General features: G+C 42.8%; 2 protein-coding genes across 12 annotated transcripts in view; both read left to right on the plus strand.

Annotated features, from left to right (window-relative positions):
- Positions 1 to 8,715, plus strand: part of PSME4 (proteasome activator subunit 4) — a 109,590-nt gene extending 100,875 nt beyond the window's left edge. For 6 of the 8 annotated variants that reach the window (XM_073897709.1, XM_025868843.2, XM_073897708.1 and 3 more), the window contains 5 exons: positions 821 to 976; positions 3,738 to 3,900; positions 5,673 to 5,806; positions 6,506 to 6,644; positions 7,186 to 8,715. In XM_073897709.1, the coding sequence (XP_073753810.1) occupies positions 821 to 976; positions 3,738 to 3,900; positions 5,673 to 5,806; positions 6,506 to 6,640 (588 nt within the window). In that variant the 3' untranslated portion in view covers positions 6,641 to 6,644; positions 7,186 to 8,715. The other 2 variants (XM_073897712.1, XM_073897711.1) reach the window with 2 other exon arrangements.
- A 3,622-nt stretch (positions 8,716 to 12,337) lies between these two features.
- On the plus strand, positions 12,338 to 21,112 carry GPR75 (G protein-coupled receptor 75). 4 transcript variants are annotated; one of them, XM_025868845.2, is made up of 3 exons: positions 12,367 to 12,475; positions 15,186 to 15,736; positions 16,808 to 21,112. In XM_025868845.2, the coding sequence occupies exon 3, from the start codon at positions 16,906 to 16,908 to the stop codon at positions 18,526 to 18,528; it is 1,623 nt and encodes a 540-aa protein (XP_025724630.1). In that variant the 5' UTR covers positions 12,367 to 12,475; positions 15,186 to 15,736; positions 16,808 to 16,905; the 3' UTR covers positions 18,529 to 21,112. The 4 variants fall into 4 exon arrangements, with proteins under 4 accessions (XP_073753815.1, XP_025724630.1, XP_073753816.1 ...); XM_073897715.1 differs by lacking the exon at positions 12,367 to 12,475 and adding an exon at positions 12,601 to 12,821; XM_073897716.1 differs by lacking the exon at positions 12,367 to 12,475 and adding an exon at positions 14,059 to 14,074.
- The last annotated feature ends 5,207 nt before the right edge of the window (positions 21,113 to 26,319 follow it).

A 26,319-nucleotide genomic window follows, 5' to 3' on the forward strand; every position in this document is an offset into this window, starting at 1 on the left:
TACCCATTCTAAGAATTTCACAAAGTCAGCTGTAGTGCACACAGTACCGGAAATTTATTTTTCATTTTGACTTTTCTTTTAGTATGAGAGAAGATATATATTGACCAAAGAAACAGACCTAGACTCTGTACCTGCCTCTGCCACCAACTTCTGTGACCTCTGGGAGATCATTCAAATTCCCTATATACACAAAAAGCTAATGAAGCACCTTGGATGCAAAGTGCTGATGAGGGAAGGGGAGTGGTCATTCCCTTTTACCATTTTCCCTTTGTTTTATTCACTTGTATTTCCCAATCTCTGGTTTAAGAAAGAAAAAGACTAAGTGATTGTATATTTTCTGGCTGCATTTTTAGTATACTGTATGCTCAGCCTTTACCCAGGTCATACATGTGTTATATAACATAAAAAGTGGACCTGTTCCCATGGTTTTCAGATTTTTAAGTTGAATTACCACTGAAAAATATTTTTTAACAGCCCAGTTTGTTTTGTTTCTGTGATGGAATTTAGCAGTTCTCAGTCATTGCTTTCAATCCGCTACCTGCTATGAAGTAAAACAAAATAATGTGTAACTCTTAGAGGAGTCAGAGTATATTTTCTTCTAAAGTTGACTTTTGTCTATGTGTTCCTTACCCTTTATTTTCAACCATTCTGAAGAACTAACTTTACCCGAAATAGTTCATGCAACCTTCTATTTAGAAGGAACTATAACACGAGCTTGCTCTAACCAAGAAGATGATAATGATTTGTGTGTCATTCCTGTCTGTCACCTCCTACTCTCATCAGCACTGTTCCCATTGTCTCTACTTCTTCTCATTCACAGACAGCAAGAAGCAGTTCTTGGCATGCTAGATATACAGTGCTGACCTACCTCCAGACCATGGTATTTTATAACCTCTTTATTTTCCTAAACAATGAAGATGCAGTTAAAGACATCAGGTGGCTGGTTATAAGTCTTTTGGAGGATGAACAACTAGAGGTAAAACTTAAGATATAGCAAATCAAAATTTAATACATTTAGAGAAAGCATCATGCCCCCCCCTTTAAGAAGTATTTATGCACTGATGAGTTTTTTAAAGCATAAATTATTAAAAGTTACTTTAACATTACCCTATATTATTAGTTTCGATACCCTAATCGTGATTTCCTGTTAATACAAATGGAAACAAACATTAGGCATGTTCTTGTTCTGGCATCTCTTTGCAGTTCGGCAGATAACATTTGTGAACCAAAGTTTTCTTATATGTGAAATTGCAGGTGATAATGTTTTACTTACCTTACTAATTCCTAAAGGACTAATTTCAGTTTCAAGAGAATAAAAATCTAGGGGCGCCTGGGTGGCTCAGTTGGTTAAGCGTCTGACTCTTGATTTCAGCTCAAGTTACAATCTCAGGGTTGTGAGATTGAGCCCCACATCAGGGTCCGTGCTGGGTGTGGAGCCTGCTTAAGATTCTCTCCCTCTCTCTCTCTGCCCCACCCCCTCCGCCCTTGTACACACTTGTACTCTCTCAAAAAAAGAGAGAATAAAAATCTACCCACAAATGCTATTATCCAGTTAAGATTTTTGCCCCTTTTTATTTCCCTTCGTAGAGAAATTAAAGGCAACTTTGTGAGGAAGTTACATTAGTATTTTGTACAAAAAGATAAATCTCTTAGTTAATGTAATGTAAGAAAAGTATGTTGTAATAAATAAGGAATAAGTTACAACTTTTGAAATTGTCCTTAGGTAAAGAAAATGTAATTGAAATTTTTGTGAAATCTGTACTTTTTAAAAAAATTTTATGGGTTTTGTGTAGTGGAGTACTCCCAGTAATTACATATTCTGTTTGAGAGCACTGAAAATAGATTGCATCCAGAGAAAACTGAGAATGGAAATTTTTCCACCTCCCTAATGAGCCTGTTCATTTTGCAATCCAGCTTTCCTGTGTTCTGGGAGCAGATCTTGCTAGCCCCTCAGGTACTCACACACAATTGGTTATAACAGCTATAACAGGCTTACAGTATTTACAGCTGTCTGTAATTTTTTTAACTTGTATTTTTTAATAACTAAAGGAATAGAAAAGGTGGAAATCTTGAAAATCAGTGTTTCCTAATTTTAAATATTACAGCAGTTACATTAAATTGCATTTATTGTTTGCTGGACCTTATAGAACATATTCATAAATTATTTTTATATTCCATGTAGTAGGCTTAAATGTAACTGTTACTATAAGTAAAACCATGACATTCATCAAAGCTATCATATTTTTTAAATTTATTTATTTATTTATTTTTTAGATAATCTCCATACCCAACATAGGGCTCAAACTCACAACCATAAGATCAAGAGTTTCATGTTCTACCAATTGAGCCAGCCAGGCACCTCTGTCATATTTTTAAAACAGAATACTGAGTATCCGTAATGTAATAATTAGCAAGAGCTACTCATGATAATACTGAAAAAAACTTTGTAATAATCTAAATGAAAAATGTTTAAAGAAAACTGTTGGATTTAAAGGAAAACTTTTAGGGGTGTCTGGCTGGCTCAGTCAGCAGAACATGTGACTCAGTCTCAGGGTCATGAGTTCAAGCCCCACATTGGGCGTAGAGCCTACTTAAAACAAAATGTATAATGATGGTAACAGGTTGGCAAGGTATATAGCGAGTATTCCACGTTAGTCTTGTGTCACAGTCCGTTAGCACTGGCTCTTGAAAAGTAGCTGATAGCCACAAAATTAACAGTAAAGTTGTTCATACATTAAAATTTAGTAATCCCAATTCTTAGAATCTATCCTAAGAAAATACATTGCAATATGGAAAAAAAATTATATAAATTAAGAATATTTTTAGCACAATAGTGAGAAGTTGAAAGCATTCTAATCAATAGCTGAATATAAAAATGAATCGTGGTATAAAAGGAAATAACGCGACCAAGTATGATGTAGTAAAACAATTTATAATTCATTTACTAGTATAATGAAAATGTTAAGTTACCCCAAAACTGTCAAACTCTACAACATTTAAGAAAAAACCTTTTGAAGCAATAAACGATAAAATATTTCGGTGGGGTTTTTTCCCCCAAATTATTATTGCCTATCTTTATGAATGCTTAGCAGGAATTTTGTGATACCTATTGAGACGATAGCATTTTACTGTTTTTTTTGTTGTTGTTGTTTTCCCAAAACTTGAGTTCCCATTCCATTTTGAAATGGACTGTGCTCTGCTCTACATTTGGTACTTGGGTAAACTGTAGTCTGACAGCAGCCTGTGAAATTCCTAAGAGGTAAACTGGACATAAATCTACAACATATGCCAGTTATACAAATTGACTGTTCTCTATCTGTGTTACCGACGAAAACAGCAGTAGTTTGCAGAGATGCAGAGTCCAGGAAAAATTCATCTTAATGTTAGGCTCTGGCACTGCTTTTACAGTTACAGCCCTGATAAGGACAACTGCCGGTCAGGGGGGAAAATAATTTATTGAGACAGTTAATTTTGTATGAAATTTAAGCATTTACTTTGCGTAACCCTAATGTAGTGGCTTTCATCCATTTTGAGGTCACAGACCTGTTGAGAATCTGATGAAATCTCCCGGAAGAACTGGCAGGAGAGCATTCACACAGTTTGCACACAGAATTCCGGGAAAGTCCCCCGTCCCCCTCCCCATGGCCCCCTCCCCATGCCCACCACCACCCTCCCAGCCTCCAGCATTCCCCTGAGGGTTAGGATCTCCACTCTCAAAGAAGTGATTATCTCTACAGGTTCGAGAAATGGCTGCTACCACCTTAAGCGGTCTGTTACAGTGTAACTTCCTTACCATGGACAGTCCTATGCAGATTCATTTTGAGCAACTCTGCAAAACGAAGCTACCGAAGAAAAGAAAGCGAGACCCTGGTTCCGTAGGAGACACGATTCCTTCTGCAGGTAACAGTGCCGGTATAAAATACCCACATCCGGTCGGGGATTAACCATCCTTACTCGACAAATATTTATTGAATACTTGTATGTCCCTGGGTCTTTGCTAGGTATTGGGAGTAATTGCCCCTGCTTTTAATAAACTTTGCCTACAGTAGGCAAGACCTGGAACAGAAGAGCGAAAATTGAGAGGCACAGAGGAACCTGTGCACTGAGGCATACACCTGTTACAATGAATCCGGTTCATTGATTTCATGTGCCTGCCCACATGAAATCACTTTATATAAAGAGCGGTGTAGAATGAGTTATTTTGGACAGTGTTAAGTATTTGTTTTTAGATTTTATAGCTTAGGTGTAGATGTACTAGGAAAATACTAAGAAAACAAAACAAGCCTTGCTTGTACTTGGAGAGGGAACTGTTCACTACTTCACTGGGCATTTGGTGAGAGGGTGAGAAGAGTCCTCACAGGAGCTTCTACTCTAATTGAGCATGAAGATAAACAGGAGAATCAGATCTGATTATGTCACATTTAAAGAGACGTTTAAACATGATTGTGGGGCGCCTGGCTGACTTGGTCAGTGGAGCATGCAACTCTTGATTTCAGGGTTGTAAGTTCAAGCCCCATGTTGGGTGTAGAGATTACTTAAAAGTAAAATCTTCTTTAAAAAGTAAATAAATAGGAGTGCCTGGGTGGCTCAGTCAGTTAAGCCTCTGCTGTTGGCTCAGGTCATGATCCCAGGATCCTGGGATCGAGCCTCGAGTCGGGCTCCCTGCTCGGCAGGGAGTCTGTTTCTCCCTCTCCCTCTGCCCTTCCGACCCACTTGTGCTCTCTCAAATAAATAAATAAAATCTTTAAAAAATAGTAGCAATAAATAAATAAACACAGTTGTAAAGAGCCATCTGACCTTGCCACTGCTAACTACAGCCACAGGAAGAATGGAAAATATATAGAAAGACTCTTAATAAGTAGGAAGCTTATTGAATTTGTAGGAAGTGCTTGGGATGCGAAGCTCTTAAGTGCTGATTATAAGGGGTTCTTAATTAAGTCATATAGTGACCTCATACAATGAATGTTCTGGTTGCTTTGCTTGAGAACTCTATTTTTTAATAATTAAGTACCAAAGTAGTTTTAGGTCTTTGTTATCCCAAATGGCATTGTTTATAATTTTATTTCGTATTCCGTTTTTATTAGCTTCAGTTCCCTAGGCACCATATTTCATGTATACAAATAAAATACACACAACTTTAATGAAAAACAGGAGAATTTGAAAGCAGTAACTTCTATCACTAGAGAAAGAATAGATCTTTTTAAAAAAAGAATAGAGACCCTGCAGAATACAGACACATTACAGCTCTGTTTTGAGAAATACAGACATTCCTCATATATAGTATGTTTACCTCATGAATTGATCCATTCTGTGGATCCCATCTAGAAAAGTGGGGTCTAATTTTGATTAGAGATTGTTTTAGGATCAGGGATTGCACTTTTGCATATGATATGAATTGATCAAAACTTATTGTGTAAGTTCTAGCAAATAAGTGACACATTTCTGACCTAGCTATAATTCCACTATCATTGAGGGACAGCTATAGGATGTCTTTAGTTCAGCCTCAAAATCATGTTTTTGGTCTGTGTGCACACAGATGTATTTTAAATGCAGAAATTCATACATTGACAACAACTAGCTTCATCAAAAACTAATTTTATTTCACTGTGACATGTGCAGTAGAGTCCTATAAATATTTGCACATATATTGGTGTGTTTTTTTTTTTTTTCAGAGTTGGTCAAACGTCATGCTGGGGTGCTAGGACTTGGTGCATGTGTTCTTTCTAGTCCCTATGATGTTCCCACCTGGATGCCCCAGCTCCTTATGAATCTCAGTGCACATCTGAATGATCCGCAGCCTATTGAGGTAAAATTCTTTCTTGTTAGTTTCTTTGCACACCTACTATATTGGTGATGTTTTCGTAAGAAATCATTTTACTAATAATTTCCTGTTCACTCTGGACCTTCTGCTTTGAGAAAGCTGCTACTACTACATCAGCCAGGGCTAAGCCTGCTCAACAGTGATGAGTAAGATCTTGTGGAGGCCTTGCTTTCATGTGTATTTGAGATCTTTTGGTAGCAAGGAAATTAATAAAGCTTCTGTCTGTCCCAGTTCAGTGGAAGTAAAATATTGTCAATATTGTCAGGATAGTTAATCTGTATACATTTATTTTACTGACATTTGATACCTAGGAAGTATCTAACTGGGAACTAATATTAAACAGGAAATTGTGATGGTATTATTTAGAGAACAGCTGTGTCTAAACGGCTGCAAAGACCAATGACTTTGTCCTTCTCACTTGGGAAATAGACATAGGTGTGTATTGAAACTGGTTTAATAGCGCGGTGTAAGTGCCAGGAGCTTGTCCTAAAGCGCAGCTAGTCATTTTAAAGAAGTGAGCTCGGTGGCTTTGCGAAGTTACAATTGGCTTATTGGTTTTGCAGCATTCAGTGAAGTGTGACATCTGAAGTCTAGAAGGATTTTTACGTAGCCAAAATTATCCTAAATATAATCCTAATCTTTCAGAGGTTAAAATAAAATGTATGTGGGTTGCCTACTCTACAGATGACTGTAAAAAAGACCTTATCCAATTTCCGGAGGACGCACCATGACAACTGGCAAGAACACAAACAGCAATTCACAGATGACCAGCTGCTTGTTCTCACCGATCTCCTTGTGTCACCGTGCTATTATGCATAGAAGGGTAAGTCAGCAAAATGCTGAGTTTAAAGAAGTCTGACATCCTCAAGCGGATGTCTTTGGTTGGATGGTTGAGACGTGGGTGTTCATAAGTTTTTTCTTTTTGCTGACATTCTTAGATGTCCTTATTTAGATGATAAAAAAATTTGTTAATATGACTTTTGCTATGACCAGTGGAAATTTAAGTTCCCAGGGAATTTTTCTCTGCTTCTCTGCTTCAGGTATTAAGCAGAGAATTGATGTGACTGCTTTTGAACCATTATAAATGAGTGGCCTTAGTAGCCTGGGAATGGTTAGTTTAAAGAAATCTTATTCTTCATTGCCTCCTGAGTTGGGGCCTGGGTATTTTGGGTTGCCCTGAGGACCCTAGGTTGTATACATTTATAAGAACATTTCATCTGGATTCTGAAGTATTTCTTTTCCATCCTGAATTAAAGAGAACACAAACATTTCCACTAGGTTAAGAAGAAAGGAAATTTCACTTACTGGGCTTTCGAGTTGGATGTCCTGTTGTCTAACCAAGATTTTTTTCCTCCCTGATACAGATGAGTAGTCCTCACTTCAAGCTCTTTTCATCAAAAATTCCAGATCCTCAGGTACCATCTGTGGCGGCTCTCTGCAGGTTTTAAAACTCTGCCTCTGTTGAGCTCTCATCATTTTGGTGGCTTCTGTGTTTGATCCCATTAGTCTCTGTTCCACAGGTTCTCAGCTGCCATTTGATTACCTAACTTGTCTGGAAGTGACTCCAGAATATTGATCACTTTTTCTTTGAGGCATCTGACAAAGCCGCAGTGTCTCAGACTAGAAATAATTACCCAATATGATCATGGCATCCAAGACAAAACAGAGTCTAGAAACTCATTAAGAAACGGTTTACTTGTAATGGAGAATACCTATCTGTAATACAGGTCCCGTCATTTCATTCATCTCAAATTATTTTGAATTTTTTCCAAATGGCTTTGGGTGTAGATGGCAGTAGGGCTGTGGGCCATAAATCGAAGCCTTTGAGAGCCTTGGGTCTGGAGAGCCATGAAAAGGGAAGGAAAAGAGGGCAAGTCTCGAATCTAACCAAGGACCTGATGGAGTGCTCCACCAAGACACAGAAGTGAAGGCTGTGTCCACGTGCTTCCCACAAACTGGAGTTTTTGGTGCTGATTAGAAAGAGCAGTTGCTGAAAAACTGGGGGTTTGGTGAATAAATTTTTGATTGATTGTTGTGTGTGTATACAGTGTGTGATTTTGAAAATAAACAACAACAACAATAAAAACCCCGACTGGTTTGATTTTTACCTGTATTCTTCACATATACTGTTTGATCAACCCTCTTTGAAAACTGTTATATTTCACCTAATGGAAGACTGCTGTGTTTGTGGAAATTCTGTAAGTCTTTTTTGTTGTTTTTTTTTTTTCTTTTTTTGCTTGCAGAATCGTTGAGACTAAATAAGTCTTTATATTTAATTGACTTGTTTATTAATAAATGTTATATAGATGTAAAAGACTGTATAAACTGTAGAGATAGCATTGGCAAGACTTTGTACAGATGCAACCTTTTACACAGCAGCATTGTGTAATTAATTTGTAAAGATTCACATGTAGCTCTTTATTATAGTGATTTTTTGGCTTTTGTACCAATTGAATGCCATTTTTTGTGTTTTTAAATTATTTTCTCTATCTTTTCATGTTACAAAAGCTGAGGTGTGGGGGTTTTGAGTTCATTTATCGTTAGAATGTCTGGATTTTTATGTGACATTTTGTGTGCATCCCTAAATGCAAACACCACATGTTTGCCTATGACACGTTTATAGAATGCAAGGTATCTTCTAGGTTCAAGTAATTCACAAGTTAGTGAATGTCATCTTGCAACACACCCTGTACGGTCTTCCTTAAAGGAACACTACAGTATATTTTTTAGTATCTACTTGCTGAATGACTCCATACAGACCTAAGCACAGCAGAGGTCCTGGTACAGTATTGAATTGTCTGCGTACACAGGCGTAATCCCTGTAAAGAGTAGTGCCAAACTGATGATTTCAATTGTTTAATTAGTTTAAAACCCAATAAATGGATTGTTTTTAACACCTGGCTTTTGTCTTCATTAAGGAAGAGAAGACAGTTCTGTAGGCAGTGATTCTCATGGATTCCTTTTGCATCCATAGATCTGGGTCCATAAATGCATGCCCTCTAACCAAACCAAATTACCTAGATCAGACCTGTCCAGTACAGTGCTACCTATGACTATTTACATATAAATTAAAATCTCATTTTTCCAGTCTCAGTAGCCACATTTCAAGTGCTCATTAGCCACTTGTGGCTAGTGGTTTACCTTACTGAATAGCACAGATGAACGCTTTTATCACAGAAAGTTCTGTTGGACAGCACTGGTCTAGATCATTGATTCTCACATTGATGTGCCTAAGAATCATGTGGGGGCTTTGTAAAAATGTGAATTTTAATTCATGCTGCTAGCTCATAGTATCAGTGTCTGGCCCTCAGATCACAGTTTAAGTAGTGAGGCTTTACATATATTAACCACTTCAGCTTTTTCTAAAATAAGCTGTATGAAACTATGCCTTAGCAAGGTTCAAGTGGGAACTTTTTTTTTTTTTTTAATGATTTATTTGACAGGGCACAAGTAGGGGAAGCGGCAGGCTGAGGGAGAGGGAGAAGCAGGCTCCCTGAAGAGCAGGGAGCCCGATCTGACCCCAAGGCATATGCTTAATGACCGAGCCACCCAGGCGCCATTAAGTGGGAACTTTAGAAAATAAAAGCTGGGCACCTGCTGTGACATCTTGGGCTCAGAATTTCTCTGGTTGGGGCTCAGGTGTCAATTTTAGAGCATGCTTGCGTGAGGTGGGGGAGAGGGAGAAGAGAATCCCAAGCAGACTCCCTGCTGAGCTCGGAGCCCCTTGTGGGCTCCCCATGGGGCTCAATCCCAGAACCCTGAGATCATGACCTGAGCAGAAATTCAGAGTCTAATGCCCAACCCACTGAGCTATCCAGACGCCCCAGGCGTCAATGTCTTTTAAAAGCTTCATATGTTTCAGTTGTGCATCAGAATTCAAAACTTCTGGTGAAGGTTCTTAAGGCCCACTTTAGACCTAGAAACAGGATTCTTTAATCTGAGTTTCTGACATTTGCCCCATGTGATTCTGACACCAGGTGTAGATGTTGCTTATTACCTTGATCCCCCAATCAGGTTATACTGTGAATGACTTAATTGCCTAAATTTTCTACCAGTAGAAGAAGACTTAAAGGGATGCAGGAGAGAAAAGGGGTGGATGGCTACTACTGTCTAAGGTAGCTCTTAAATGTATATTGTGGTAACAAAATGGAGAACAGCAGCGGGAACGGTGTTAAGGATGGAGAAGGCAGGCCAAAGTTGAGAAGTCACTGCTGTTTGGACGTGGAAGACAGTCGAGGTAGGTTCCTAGGTCGGGGAGGGGGGAGAGTCTTGAGGTTGTCACACACAATCTAGTTTCTGAATGGATCCTTTAAAAAACAAAGACTTTGCAAATTATGTTTCAACATTTAGGAAGAAAATTTACCCACCTAGTCTGTGAATGAAAGTTTTGGTGAGAAAGATAAGTAGTATGAGAAAGCTGTTTTCAAATACTCCCGATACATGGCATTGCCGAGCCCTTTGGATTGTAAACCAGTTGTGATTAGTAGTGCGGCTGGAGAGGATTACTAAGGAATTTTGTTTTACTGAAAAATCAACTTTTTCTACATAGTCTTCAGAGTTATTTTTGTGCACAGACTATTGTCTTGTTAATATACTTGTGTTCAGTTTTTCCCCAATGTTGAACATCAGGGTTTCCAGTTTTCTCTACTCCAGATTGCATTGCAATGAATATTTTTCATAACTTCAGGGCACCTGGGTGGCTCAGTGTCCTGGGATCGAGCCCCGAGTGGGGCTCTCTGCTCAAAGGGGAGTCTGCTTCTCCCTCTCCCTCTGTGCTTGCTTGCTCTCTCCCCCCTCTCTCCCTCAAGTAAATAAAATCTTAAAATATTTTCATAACTAAATGCTTAAAACCTTTTTCAATTATTTCCTCAGGGTAAATTGTGAGGAGTAAAACTTTAGGTCAAGAATCTAAATACTGTAATTGCTCTGATACATTGTTTTCCTACACCTGCACATGTATCAATTTGCATTGCCAATGATAGTATTAGAATGCCTGTTTCCCTACAAATTGATAGCCCCTCTTTTTTTTCAGATTTGAGAGAGAGTGGGTGGGGGAAGGGGGGAAGAGGGAGAGAGAGAATCCCAAGCAGACACCCTGCTGAGTGTAGATTTCCCCACCGTATCTCACCACCCTGGGGATCATGACCTGAGCCCAACATCAAGAAGCCAACTGAGCCACGCAGGTACCCCAGCCCATTCATATTTTAACATTTATAGTCAGCCTTGGTTGTTCCTTCGCAGATTTTCCTTTTTTTTTTTTTTTTTTTACTAAGGCTGTGCTCCATTTGGCACTGTTAGCTGGTACATTTTGTAGACATAACTCTAGTAGCTTTAGACTTGCTGATGGTACTAACTAGTTCCTGATTTCCTCTTCTCTAGAATCTTTTACAATTTGGGATTTTTTTTTTTCCGGTATAATTTCTCTCAAAGGTGTAACTGATGGCCACCTTCCAGTCCAAACCTATTGTAATCTCCTGTCAGGCGGCCAGATGCCTGGCAATCAGCTGGCGATTGTTCATTCAGTAGCTAATCCACATGGATTAGAATTCTAATCCAGAACTTGGATTAGAATTCTCTAAATACTAATGGGTCTTCTCTTTCAATGGCTTATTTCTAGGGCCCGAGCTCATCATAACTGACAACATAGATTAGAACCGCTACGTTGCAGGTGGTTGGGGAGTGGAGTATTATGCGGGAATTAACTGAAAATTTCTGTCAAGTTTTATCTACACAGGATTCTAATAGCATAGTCAACACCTGGAATGAATGTCTGCTTCATAAATTACCGAGTTTTTTTTTTTTTTTCCTTGATGAAAGCACAGGATACTGGGGGAGATGTTTACACAGAAGTCGAATTCTTTGGTACTTGTTGATACCAAACAGTTCAACTTAAAAAGATAAACTGCTAGGGGCGCCTGCCTTCGGCTCAGGTCATGATCTCCAGCTCCCCGCTGAGCAGGGAGCCTGTTTCTCTGCCACTACCCCCCGCTCTTCTCTCTCTCAAATAATAAAATCTTTAAAAAAAAAAAAACAATTCTGTTATGATGACTTCATTTACAAACTCCGTTTCAAAGTACCGAACTGGATGATGACGCCAGCTGAATCTAGGAGATAGAGTATCAGCTGCGGCGCGGAGGCGAAGCCCCGGGCACCGAGGGGGAGCCCCGCCGTCCCCCGTCCCACGCTCTCCACCCGCTAAGGCCATCGTGGGGGCGGGAAACTCCCCAGCGTTCCCGGCCTGCGGCCCAGCCCGCAGGGCCCTTCTTGCTCCGCGCGCCAGCTCTCGCCCGCCTCCGAGCCCAGGTCCCCGCGCGGCGGAACGGCGAGCCCAGCCCGGGCAGCGGCGCGGCGTGGGAGGCGGAGGGCGGGGCGGCGGCAGCAGCCAGCCCCGGGGGCCCGCGAGGCGCTGAGGGCGCGGGGGGGGGGGGGAACAGGCGGGCGCCGGGGCCTCAGTGTCCGGCGGAGGGGGCGGCGCCGCTGGCGTCTCCGTGACTGCGCCTCCGCGCCCCCCGGCTCGGCAGCTCCGGGGATGCGCGGAGGCGGCGGCGGCGATGGCGATGATGCCTCGAACCCGGCCTCGTCCCGGGCGGCGGGCGGAGCTGGGGTCCGGGCTGCGAGATGGAGGAGGGGGGTGGCGCTGCGGCCACCGGGCAGGTGAGAGGCCGCGGGCCCCGGAGGAGGACGCCCCCGCGGGGGCCGGGAGGGCCGGGCCCCGGGAAGCCGGCGGGGTAGGAGGAGCGCGGCTGCGCTGCTCCAGGCCGGCCGCCGCGCACCTGCCCTGCCGGCGCGGCCTGCGGGGAAGCCATCTCGCCCCCACCTGGCCGGCTCCCCGGGCTCTGCGGGGCCGCGGAACCCGTTGCCCACTGCCCATTCTCCGTCTGAGCCCTCCGCACCCCACCAAGCCTTCTGCCGATTCTCTTACAAGCTTCCTGCTCCGGACTAGGCCCTCCTTCCCTTCCGCACCCCGGGGAGCGCCTATCCACCGCCAGTCCCTGGCTAGGTAGGGCCGACCTCCCCTCCCCCGAAGCCTCGCTCTCCATCCCCAGACTGGGGGGCCTCCCTAGCCTCCTCATCTCCTTCATCCACTGATCCTACCCCAACCCGTCAGCTGCTCCGGGCTTCAAGAGGTGGTTGAACTGGGGGGGGAAAGAGCGTGGGCTCTGAAATCAGATAAATCTGGCTTGAATTTTAGTGACCTTGGGCAAGTCACCTAACTTCCCTGAGGCTTTTTTCCCTGATCAATACAAATACAATGGGGATAATAGTATAGAACCTTGCTCTCTGTGAGGGTTAGACTGTGAAAATGCCTGTCTTCGAGGAATTTAAGACATTATGAGAAGAAAAAAAAAAGGAGTTGGAAGAATCCAAGCCAGGAGCTAACTTGTAAAAGCTCCAAATTTTCATATGTAGTAAAATATTAAGGTAGCACACCAGATTTTTCACAGGCTCTTCCCACATCTTAGTGAGAAATCATGGCCACTGTACACAAATTTTCATTTACTATTCCTTGCTTACTAGTTACTTTAGGATCCCTCCTCAGTTGCAACAAGATGCACATAGATATGAATTTATTCTTATTGTGGCTAACATGTCTGCTGAAGACTGGTGTTCCAACTTAAAATTTTTCTGATTTTATGACTTTAATCACCTATTTATGGTGCTAGAAATAAAGAGCAGCTAGTGTGCTTGCATTGAAAAGAGCATTGGTACTATTTAGGAGTACCAAATAGGTATTCATTTACCACCCGCTCCCGGCGAATCACTGAGTTTTATAGAGCTACCATCATAACTTCGTTCGAAATTGTGATCTCAGCCTCCTCTTTCTTAGAAGTCCCAGCAGTGGGTTTACTTTTCCTTCATTTCCACCTTTGCTCCTAAAGTTTCTCTGCCAAAACCTTTATTTCTGTTCCGTGTTCTGCTTTTCCTTTTCTTCCCAGCCTCTCATTGCTTTCTTTTTTCCTAATGATCCAATAGGAATGATTTGTTTTTTATTTTTTATTTTTTTAAAGATTTTATTTATTTATTTGACAGAGAGAGACACAGAGAGAGAGAGGGAACACAAGCAGGGGGAGTGGGAGAGGGAGAAGCAGGCTTCCTGCGGAGCAGGGAGCCCGATGCGGGGCTCGATCCCAGGACCCTGGGATCATGACCTGAGCCGAAGGCAGACGCCTAATGACTGAGACACCCAGGCGCCCCAGGAATGATTTATAATTACTTAATGCCACAACCATAATTATCAACCTTGCCTAGAAGGTACATAGAAGTGTGTGTGTGTGTGTGTGTGTGTGTGTGTGTGTGTTCGTTCATATTTTGAGTTCCAGGAACTTAGAGTTGGGAAGGGATTGTACATAGGATTGTACTGAGTGTGAAGTAAAGCTTGATAAAGCTTCTGTTATGTACGTTAACCATCCCATAAATGAAGGCTGCTGTAACTATCTTCTGGCCTGTGGACTGTCCTGATCTCTTTGTCATTATGTTGAGTTGAACCGAGTGGTGCCCAGTGTCAGCTGTAGAGAGTACCTGCTTAGCTTCAAATCCATGCCCTACCCTGCTTTAAATTAGGAGCTCTCTCTCCAACTCAGTTTCCTTATGTGTAAAATGGGGATGAGTTATACTGTCTCAGGGTTGTGAGGATTCAACAAGTTAATAGCATGGAGCATTGAAAACAGTGCCCGGCATGTCATAAGCATCAACAAAGTTAACATACTATTAATGATACTGATAATTATATTAATGACCTAGAATTCTCTTTTTAAAAAAATCTGAAATATCTTAAATACATTGAAAAAATTATAACTGTGCAGAAAGTGGAAGTTGGTCCTCAGCTCCACCAAATCTTTTTTTTCTCCTGCCTCTTATTCTTGACTAATGTTGGTGCCTCTCCCCCTTGACAGTTCTGTTTCCAAATATCTCCTAGCCTGGGATCTCCATAATTTCCACCACCCCACTTCTTCATTACCACCCACCTACTCGATATTTCTCTTAGCATCAATTCCAGATGCTTCATTCTTCTAATTTCCCAAACCAAATTCCTACTTCTATCTTCACCCCTGTTCATTTCCCTGCCTCCAAAGAGGAAACCCTTCTGGGGCAGGGGGTTTGCTAGAAACAGTAGTATCACCTCTCTGCCTTCCTGCCTCCTCAAATTGAGTTTTCTTTGCTACTTCTCTTTTCATCAGCTAATCCCAATCCTCCAGTTAACAATGAAAAAAGAAACAGTAAAAGGTTGTCTTTTTTACTACATAGCTATCAAAAAGGGTTCAGAAGCAGGCACATGGTCTTTAAGTGAAAACAGTAAGCTTTCTATTATTTTTTAATTCTAATCAAGAAACAAGAGGTCGAGATTTATATTTTTCTCTCACAGAACTTTTATAAGGAAAGTACAGAAAAGCTGGTCTCCCTTGCCAGTGGAGAACTTCATCATATTGTCGGGATCTTCACTGTTTGACCATTGAGAATAAAGAAGAGGCCATTTTCTTCCTTCATAAAGAATATCCATTAGATATATGGACCCACCCAGGATTGAAATTTGTCCACAAGCTACTGAATGCAGAGAGACTTCTGTTCGGGTGGTTCAGACCTGATGCTCAGAGCCCCTAGGAATCCCGCATAGACCTGGCTCCCCTTCCTCTCTGCCCCATGATCCAGCAACTGAAGGGTTAACCCCTGACACAGCTGGAGGCCTCTGGGACCCATTTGGGGCTGGTGGTTAAATATTTGGAACCATCACCCCTGGACCTCCCCAGTGCCTTTGCTTATTCCTAAAATGCTGGATTCAAGCAATACCTTTGTATTGTCAAGAGCATTGCACCAGTCTCTAAGGAACAACTTCAGCTCTCCCACTGGAAGCTTCTTTCAGAGCAGAGTGGGCATCTGGCCACACGGGCCTTTGGGATTTGGAACAACCCAAGATGTGTGAGTGAACTTTAAATCTCACTGAAAAAAAAAAGTTTAAGGGAATAAAGAGCAAGAAGAAAAAAGTTATTCTTTTAAAGCGGAGGCTAGGTCTTACTCCTCTGCCCGCAGGACATAGCATAGGGCTGGCATAGAGTGTGCACATGACAAATGTAAACTGAGCCAGTGGATGCGTGGGTGGGGTGTTCCTCCTGCTTCAGCGTGAGGATATTGCTGTTGGAATAATAATAACTTACCTTTGTACAGCAGCTGAGAATCGACAGGTGCTTTGCACCTCGTAAATCTCAGATATAATTGACTCCCATCAATGCTTTCATTTTTTCCTCTCAAATACAGTCCACAAAGTGTTTTCCAAAGGAAGATAGGGAGTTGGCCAAGAAATTACCAGCAGGGAGAAGAAATTATAAATAATGGAAAACAAAGGCTTGTTCCTAGGGAAAGAAATAGGATTTGTTAGTGATTTGTGGGGGCCACAGTATACTTCAGCAATACCCTCCGGCTTGTATCTCAAGCACGTGCTGTAAGAGCGACTCCCGTCCTCCCAGCCTGTCTTCCTCCCTGTCCCTGCCCCTCCCCCCACAGCGAGCTCCTCGTCACCGCCACTCCCTTCAGCCTCCACCCCAGGGTGGATTAGGTTCCCCTCCTCTTACTTCCACAGCACCCTGCTCTCATGTGATTTACCACATTAGGCTATAAGTAGGGTGAGATCTCTTTGGTGGAGAAGTTATGTTCTTGGATCTCCCATGTGAGGCACTGGGAGTATTTCTAAAAGTAACATTTGCTTACCCTTCCATCAGAAAAAGGTGGGGCCCAGGAATCTGGTTTTTTTTAACCCGCTCTCCAGGTGACGCTTAAAGGATTTTGCAAACCGCTATGCCGGGAAACCTGAAATTATACCTGGAAGAATGTACTTTGAGGTGTTTGTGTCTTTTTGGTGTTGGGCCTCGTGAGGAGAAATGCTTTCTATGCGTCGGGTCAGAGCTAAAAAACTCCAGTCCTTTTGTACAAAATCCTGAGATCACTCTGCTTTCTACATTAATTCTGTTTCTGGGTGTGCATTTCTGTGTGCAGGCTTCTCTGCCCCGGGGCTCTTGTGTCACATGTGGCACAGCTGTGAGTCGAGGCCCTGACCCCCTTCCCCCAGAAGGAAGAGTCCTTCCTGTCTGAAGATGAACTCCACGGAGCCCCTTGAGGATGCTCCCAACGGCACGTTGCTGCGCGCGCCTCGCTCCCAGGGAGGAAACAGCACCGCCATCCCGGGGGACCTCCAGCACCTCATCCACACGGCCACTCTGGTCACCTGTACTTTCCTGCTGGCGGTCATCTTCTGCCTGGGCTCTTATGGCAACTTCATTGTCTTCTTGTCCTTCTTTGATCCAGCCTTCCGCAAGTTCAGAACCAACTTTGATTTCATGATCCTCAACCTGTCCTTCTGTGACCTCTTCATCTGTGGAGTGACGGCCCCCATGTTCACCTTCGTGCTCTTCTTCAGCCCCGCCAGGAACATCCCAGACGCTTTCTGCTTCACCTTCCACGTCACCGGTTCGGGCTTCATCATCATGTCCCTCAAGACCGTGGCGGTGATTGCCCTGCACCGGCTCCGCATGGTGCTGGGGAAGCAGCCCAATCGCACTGCCTCCTTTCCCTGCACCGTGCTTCTCACTCTGCTTCTCTGGGCCACCAGTTTCACGCTGGCCACCCTGGGCACGCTGAAAACCAGCAAGTCCCACCTCTGCCTTCCCATGTCCAGTCTGACGGCCGCAGAAGGAAAAGCCATTGTGTCTCTGTACGTGGTGGACTTCACCTTCTGCGTGGCCGTGGTGTCGGTCTCCTACATCATGATTGCGCAGACGCTGTGGAAGAACGCTCAAGTCAGGAAGTGCCCCCCCGTAGTCACCGTGGATGCTTCCAGACCGCAGCCTTTCATGGGGGCCCCCGGGAAGGGAGGCGGCGATCCTGTGCAGTGTACCATGCCGGCTCTCTACAGGAACCAGAATTACAACAAGCTGCAGCACATTCAGACCCACGGATACACCAAGAGTCTTAACCAGGTGCCCCCCCCGGCAGCCAGCCGGCTCCAGCTCGTGTCGGCTGTCAATTTGTCCACGGCTAAGGACTCCAAGGCGGTGGTCACCTGTGTGATTATTGTGCTGTCCGTCCTGGTGTGCTGTCTCCCCCTGGGGATTTCCTTGGTGCAGGTGGTCCTGTCCAGCAATGGGAGCTTCATCCTCTACCAGTTTGAACTGTTTGGATTTACCCTTATATTTTTCAAGTCAGGATTAAACCCTTTTATATATTCTCGAAACAGCGCGGGGTTGAGAAGGAGAGTGCTCTGGTGCCTCCGGTACGTCGGCCTGGGTTTTTTCTGCTGCAAACAGAAGACTCGACTTCGAGCCATGGGGAAAGGGAACCTGGAGGTCAACAGAAACAAATCATCCCATCACGAAACAAACTCCGCCTACATGTTGTCTCCAAAGCCCCAGAAGAAATTTGTGGACCGGGCTTGCGGCCCAAGTCACTCGAGGGAAAGTGTGGTCAGTCCCAAGATCTCTGCTGGGCACCAGCCCTATGGTCAGAGCAGCTCAACCCCCATCAACACCCGCATCGAACCGTACTACAGCATTTATTATAGCAGCCCCTCCCAGGAAGAGAGCGTGCCGCCGAACTTACCGCCAGTAAACTCTTTGGGATTTGCCAATTCCTATATTGCCATGCATTATCACACCACTAATGATTTAATGCACGAATACGACAGCACGCCGGCCAAGCAGATCCCAGTGCCCTCTGTGTAGTGTCCTGGAGGCTGGAGACTCTTGGGCAAACCGTTGGTGTTTCGGGTACTAACTGATTTCTTTTTCATTTTCGTGAGACCAGCGGTAGATGAAAACATCAAGATTCAGCAGAACAGTTGGCAGTTATGATCGTCTTCTGTCTCAAGTATTGGCATCTACTGATTTGCTTTGTGGTTTCCTGACATTTTAAGATTTGATGTAAAAATTTATAATTTAGCTTTTTACCCTGACCTGTGCTCCGATCTTTGATACTAAACTTTTAAATAGATGCCAGGAATGATCATGCTAGTGTATTCAAGGAGAATGAACGGATTGTGACCATTTGAGTCCGTGTTCGGGGTCTTCAAAGTACACCTGAGCTGGATTTTTTAAACAATGTGAAGGGATGATCTTCACTGAGGTGAATTTTTTTATTAATTGAACTATAAATTTTGATTCTTTGAAGTGTTCAAATGGGGAACAATACACTTTTTTTGGTAGCAGGTTTATCTGAATAAATAATCTATTGTCAAAGCAGAAAATCAGAAATATATTCTCGGTAATTACTTACCCAGGACACACACAGGCTTTAGGTACTTTGCTTTCCTAAGACAGTCCACCAAGTATTATGATTACTACCATTTCTTATGATAGACACTATTACTTTGTGGGAATTGACTAGCTGTATCATTCGTTTTTTTTTTAAAGAAATATGTTTTTGCTTGCTAAAAATGAATTATTCTATTTTGGAATGAGCTTACCCAAGAATCCTAGTGAAGAGAACTGCACTTGTAGTAGAGGAATGTGATTTCTCGGAGCAGAAGCACTAACTGGGGTCCTCTGAGCCAGGGTATGGAGATGTGGGGAGCAATCTGGACTGCTGTTGTGTGTTAGATGATCTTCATTACTGCTTAAGAAGGTGTGAGAATGAGATTGGGAGTATTCTGATTTACACGTTCCTTCTGTGTGAGGATGATTTGCTAACAAGCTGACAGAGAGTATCCAAGTAACTATTTAAAAATATTTTTTTTTCTTTGTTTAAATATCACTGCGGTAGAAAAATTTTTAAGATTATCTGTTTGCAAACTAATTGTTTTATTTCTCTCCCATTAATCTTGGCGACAGGCAATAAAGAAAACTAGATTACATATTTCTATACCTGGAACTAATTTTATGGTCTACTCTGTGATTCCTAGCATAACAACCATAAATTCATATTTTTATGTAAAAATATTTTCATTGTACAGTTAGCTTTTGAACTTGCTACAATTTTGGAACTATAGCTGTTAGACTCAAGATGAGCATCAAGATCCAAAACTAGCTTTAGAAATTGATATATTTCAGAGCTGTTACTGCAGGTTGGAAGGAGCTTTGTTGTTTTGGGTGAAAGGGATTCAATGTAGAGCTCCCTCTCCAGGCTGTTGCCAAATACAAGAGCGCCCCGAGTTGTAGAGAAGACAGTAGATGCTCGGCTGGAGCTCTGCACAGCCTCATCCAACAGCCGCCTTCCAGCACCGACCAGTCATTCTGTTTGTGAGGCTTAAGTATGAGATATGGGTTTTATTTTATTTTTAAATTCACCTTTTAGGACTTTGTCCTTCCCTTCCTTCTCTCCTTTTTTCCTTTAGTTTTGCTATTTAAATTTTCTAACAGAAGAGAAAATATCCACTCTGTCACATTTTTTTTCTTGTTTGTAATTGAATGCTATTTTTGGAAGTCACTATAACCTATTTCAATTATGCTTTTATATTTTTAATACAACACTGTTTCCATTTATTAATACTCCCATGAGATAGGTTAGTATATTACCCCTTTTTAATAAAGAACTAAGAAATCTAATATCCTCTCCCAAGATCATTTGAAGATAATTCTAATTAGGAATTAGACTTTTGTCTAAATTTAGAAGTGGGAATTTATTCCAATAAGCCAAACAGCATTATAATTAATAAGATTAATCAAGAAGATACTTCATACTTTTTAAGGTATGTATCTCTTTTTTGGCTAGGCATTTCCAGTGTGATTCAATAAAAGATTTTTTAAAAGTAATTTCTACTTGTAAAATTTGAACTGACAGGTTTCTTGTATGACCTTTGAGTTTGAGATGACCCATCTTTGGGAGGTAAAAGTTATAATATAAAGAAAAGTAAGCATGCGTATATGAGGTATTCAGTCTCTTTATGCTCATCAAGAAATTGCTGATTTAACTTGCATGAAATACATGTTGGGCTAGATTCTTAGCCCTCCTTCACATCTATCTCTACATCTGTGTGGAGATACAGAGACAGATAAAACTTATCTCTTTGTAAGTTATATATGTCTATCTGTAGAGGGAGATATGGATAGACATATATAACTTCTCTATAAGGGCTATATTGAGAACTAAAAATAATGAGAATTCAGTTGAATATGACTAATTATTAGCAGGGTATATTAATTAGTTCTCTTGATGCTTTACTGTGATGCAAAGTGTGTGATGTATTTCAAACATTTTATAATAGTTCTGATGTTAACCTTTAGGCCAGATTTGTATTTCTGATGCTTTTAATGTTCTTTTAAAATAATGTTTGGAAAATAAAAATATTGAAAACCCTAACATTTCTGAACATCAGATTGCAGTACTATTACTTTCCCGTCTAATCATTTGAAAACCATCAGAGAAAAGTAGTGATGGTTATTGCACAATGGATAAAAATATGTTGACCCTCAGCATTTTCTTCCTTAAGAGATGAAATAATTGTGGGTTTTTTGTTTTAATTTTTTTTAAAGTAAGCTCTATGCCCAATGTGCCGTTCAAACCTACAGTCCTGAGATCCAAAGTCTCATGCTCTACCGACTGAGCCAGTCAGGTGCCCTGAGTCCCCAGGATCTCTTCAATGGTTCCAGAGAGTTCTCTGGCTCAAGATCAGCGCTGCATCTGCCAGGCAATATTGATGATCTCATCAAAAGTGGTGTTTCCACTGTGTTTAATGTTTTCTTGCTTCTTCCTGTCTTTTGGTGGTCCCTTGAGGGCTTTGATAATCAGGGCGGAGGCAGAAGGTACCACTTCAATCTGGGCCTGTCCGTTCTGAATGGTCAGTTTCACTGTAATCCTCAGACCCTTCCAATCTCTGGTTCCCGTGGCGATGTCATCACTGATCATTTTTGGAGACAGACCCACTGGGCCGATCTTCGGGGCCAAGGCAGACATGGCACCGACTTCCCCACTTGTTCACCTCAGGTATATGACTTTGATCTCGCTGGGGTTAAAAATTTTAGGCAGCATGGTGGAGGTGGCTGGTTTTGGATGAACTCAGATTCAGGATGACCAAAGACAGTTGTACCTTCACCTCCTCCAAGCTAAAAGCCAAAAGCAAAAATGCGTATCCTAGAATTGGTAATCTATATGAGGTGTATAAGCTGGGGAGAAAGCTCAAAATTACAGTCCCTTGATAGATAATTTAAGGATCCTTCTTTGAAACCAGTATTTTTTTTTCAAAGATTTTATTTATTTGACAGAGAGAGACGCAGCGAGAGAGGGAACACAAGCAGGGGGAGCAGGAGAGGGAGAAGCAGGCTTCCCGCGGAGCAGGGAGCCCGATGTGGGGCTCGATCCCAGGACCCTGGGATCATGACCTGAGCAGAAGGCAGACGCCCAACGACTGAGCCACCCAGGCGCCTCTGAAACTAATATTTTGAGTAGTTTCTTGGCTAGCAACTCTACATCCGGGAGCAATGTCCTCCTAAGATTCCAGGTGGGAATTCTTTCACAAAGTGGGAAGGGGGCAGTAACAGATGGGCGGTGGTGAAGAAAAAGCAGCACGAGGTCCTGCAGAGTTAAAGCACAGGAGCCTTTTCCTTTTTTTTTTTTTTTAAGATTTTTATTTTAAGTAATCTCTACACCCAACGTGGGGCTTGAACTCACAACCCCAAGATCAAGAGTCCCATGCTCTTCCAACTGAGCCAGCCAGGCACCCTGGTACAGAAGCGTTCTTAAACAGCTCAGTTTTGGGGTCCTAAGAATGAGCATCTGTAAGCCTCCCTTTTTCATTTTCCAGTTATTCACACCCTAGTTCAAAGATTTCCACTCTAGGCCACTAGCAGCACTTCTTGGGTGCTGGCAGTCTTGGGTTCCTGTCCAGATCTGACTTGTGATTATAGCTCATTCTTAAATAATTCTCCCGTAATCTAGCCAGGCCAGGTCATGGAGTCTCCCCTTTCAAAGCCACCCTCTTCATTCACAGTTCAGGGGCAATGTGTACCTGGTGAGATTTTTGACTCCCAGAGAGACCTGTGTTTTCTCCCGTATCCACTAAAAGCTTTGTTTTTCTTTTCCATTAACAAAAGAAGCCTATGGTCCCACCAGAGGAACTTGAACCACCATTCTCCTACTGGAGCTGAAGGAAGGCCTAGAGTCAGTGAATATCCCAGGCCTATGGAATGGTAAGAGAGACAGGCAGGCTGCCAGGAAAAGGCTCATCTCCATTAGAGATCCAGGCTCTAGAGAGGCCAGGCCAGGCCTGGACCGAGCCTAGAACACAAAGTGGCAAACTTCACCATCTGGAGGACTCTGCTGGTGCAGATGACTGCCGGCTGAGCTTCAGTGGGCTCAGCCCAGCTGCACTGGCCCAAATGTGATGAGATGCAGGAGAGCCAAAGTCACTTACGGGAGCAAACACAATGACCCCTTGAAGCCAGATGGAGTAATCTTTGAGAGGCTGAAGAAGGGAAAGGAGGAGCAGGAAGATAGTAAAATAGCCCCCTATTCCCTCCCCCCGCCTCTAAAGATGGAACTGTAAACTGAGAAGCAGGTGCTGGTAGTAATTTTGATGATTTTCCATCTTCTGGCTTTCCATACCATTTAAATGCTAATGACATTCAATTTTATATCTCTAGTCCTAACCTCTCCCTGAACTCCATGCTGGTCTATCCAATTGCCTCTTCAACATCTCCACTTGGATGGCTAATAGGCATCTCAAATTTTAACATGTGCAAAACTGAACTCTTGATTCAACCCCACTCTTTACCAAACTTGGGGCTCCTGCTGTTTTATTATCTCAGTAAATGGCATGGCAATTACCCAGTTGCACAGCTCAATATATTGGGTCCTTAACTATTTCTCTTGAACATCCCATTCAATTCGTTGGGGCAAATCCTGAATTATCTTGAAAATAAACTCTGAATCCAACTACTTTTTTTCTTAAGATTTTATTTATTCATTTGAGACACAGAGATACAGAGAGAGAGACCATCAGCAGGGGGAGAGGCAGAGGGAGAGGGAGAAGCAGGCTCCCCGCTGAGCCAGGAGCCCGATGCGGGGCTTGATCCCAGGACCTTAGGATCATGACCTGAGCCGAAGGCAGACGCTTAACCATCTGAGCCACCCAGGCGCCCCTGAATCCAATTACTTTTTAGCTCTTCATCCCCTTCCCCTCTAGCCCATGTGCCCATCATTTCTCACTCGGAGTATGAAACCCGCCTCATAGCCATTTCCCAGCTTCCAGGCTCTCTCTTCCTGTCGTCTTCCTGCTTTGTAACTAGGGACACTGCAGGTAAATCATGTTTGCCACTCTCCTGATTAAAACTTAGAACAACATCTGAACTCCTTGCCCAGACCTGTGTGGCCCTAATGTTCCGGCCCTTGGTTTCCTCTCTGTCCCTGTTTGCTTTCACTTGCACCCTACCTAATATGCTTGGGATGCAACAAGCTTTCTGGCTCTTTCTCACATGACTCAGTTTTGTTCCCATGTCAGGGAATTAATTCCCCCAGAAATACTTCAGCCTGGAATGGTCTTCCCCACTGGCCTTTCCTAGTTGCCATACTCGATAGAGTTCTCACTCCATCACTGTCTATCCTTCTGCCATATTTTATTCTTTTCATGTTTCCTATCATTACTCAACATTATGCTACTGTATGAGTCTGCTTGGGCTGCCATAACAAAATACCACAGCCTAGGTGGCTTAAGTAACAGAAATTTATTTCCTCATAATTCCGGAGGCCCGAAGTCCAAGGTCAATACGCCATCAGTGTTGATTTCTTGTGAGCCCGCTTTCCCCGGTTTGTAGGAGATCACCTTCTCATTGTGTCCTCACATGGCCTTTCTCTGTGCATGCAGGGAAAGAGAGGGGGTGCGGGAGGGAGGGAGAGTATTGGGGGTCGGGGGCTCTCGGGGTGTCTCCTTATGTGGACACCATTCCTATCAGATTAGGGCTCCACCCTTTTGACCTCATTTGCCCTTAATTACCTCCTTAAAATCCTTATCTGCAAACAGAGTCACATTGGTAGTTAGAGCTTCAAATATGATTTTTTTTGGGGGGGGGTGGGAGGGGACACAATTCAGTCCATAACAGTTATGTATAATTGTTTACTGGCTGTTTCCCCATTAGAATAAAGCACTAATAGGGCAAAAATTATGTCTATTTTGTGCAGCACTGTATCCCTAGTACCTCTCAGTCCTTGGCCTAGATGAGCTGTGAGGGTGTAACTGTTGAATGAATGAGTCAAATAGTAAATGATAGAATGGCTGAAGCCTGGAAGTGATATCAGCCCAAATCTCTATCTGGCTGGCTTAGTTTCCCCATGTTTGGTGTTTTTCCGTATCCCTCTCTACATTCCCAGGGTGGTTATCAGCAGGACTCTGATGAAAGGGGACACAGGTCTTAGGGGCGCCTGGGTGGCTCAGTCGTTACATGTCTGCCTTCGGCTCAGGTCATGGTCCCGGGGTCCTGGGATCGAGCCCCACATCAGGCTCCCTGCTCCGCGGGAAGCCTGCTTCTCCCTCTGACCCTCCCCCCTCTCACGTGCTCTCTCTCTCTCTCTCTCATTCTCGCTCTCTCAAATAAATAAATAAAATCTTTTTGAAAAAAAAATAAAGGGGCCACGGGTCTTGATTTAGGATTTCTGACTGTTTCCTCAGGGAACCAGCTCTGAGGGCCTCTTTTCCCAGGGGACCACCCTGGCTGCCTAGGAGTGGCCAGACAACCTGCATTGATCTCACTGGAATTCTTTGGCTCATTATGCAGCCTGAGGACATTGAAGATGAAAGGAAAGTCTTCAGCAACCACAGAGAAGTTCAAGGAGAAAAGAGGTAACTGGTTCTTGTAGGGAGAGGAGGGAGAATACCAATTACCTTTATTAAAGGATATGGCAATTTGAAAAAAAAAAAAGATTGCAGATTTAGTGAAATCCTGCTTTCCATAAAGAGATAGTTCACAGGTAATCTCTCTAGGTCCAATGCCTTTGAGATTAATTTTGCCAAAGTAAAAGTATCACTTATGGAGAAATGAATGAATTTTCCCTCCTCTACTCCAGTAAACAGATAATTTTGCTTCTCTATAAATACACTTAGCTGGTGCCAAGATAAGTTCAGTTTGTTTCTCTGAGTTCCATTTATGTGAATGTTGGCCCTTTTGACACTTTCTTGAACCTCCAGCTGCTTGTAGCATGCTGATGAGTGGGAGATCTTTCATTCGACTCCCAGTATGGGAACCTTGATTTTCATGCAAAGCCTGATGTTTTACAAAATGCAGCTTGTTCAGATGCCAGATAGACCTTAAAAAGTGGAGCAATCTACAAAGACTGCTTTGTGCCTGTCTTCTGGGCCTGTGGCACTAGGTAAGTTTCATAACCTGGGTCAATGCTTAAGGTTCAACACATTTCGTATCTGACATTATCAAGAGCTTATGAAAGCTGCTTGCTCGTTTGTCTTTGGCAACAAACAAAGTATGTCAAAGAAATGGTAAGAACTGATATTATTATATTACAATGAGGAAAGATATGGCTGGGAATTGTGTTCTTCACAGAGAATCATAATGTTAGACACTTTCTTTGAGGAA

This window comes from Callorhinus ursinus, unplaced genomic scaffold (genome assembly GCF_003265705.2).
Source record: "Callorhinus ursinus isolate GAN/ISIS: 27379988/994484 unplaced genomic scaffold, GSC_fseal_2.0 scaffold10, whole genome shotgun sequence".
NCBI classification, from domain to species: domain Eukaryota; kingdom Metazoa; phylum Chordata; class Mammalia; order Carnivora; family Otariidae; genus Callorhinus; species Callorhinus ursinus.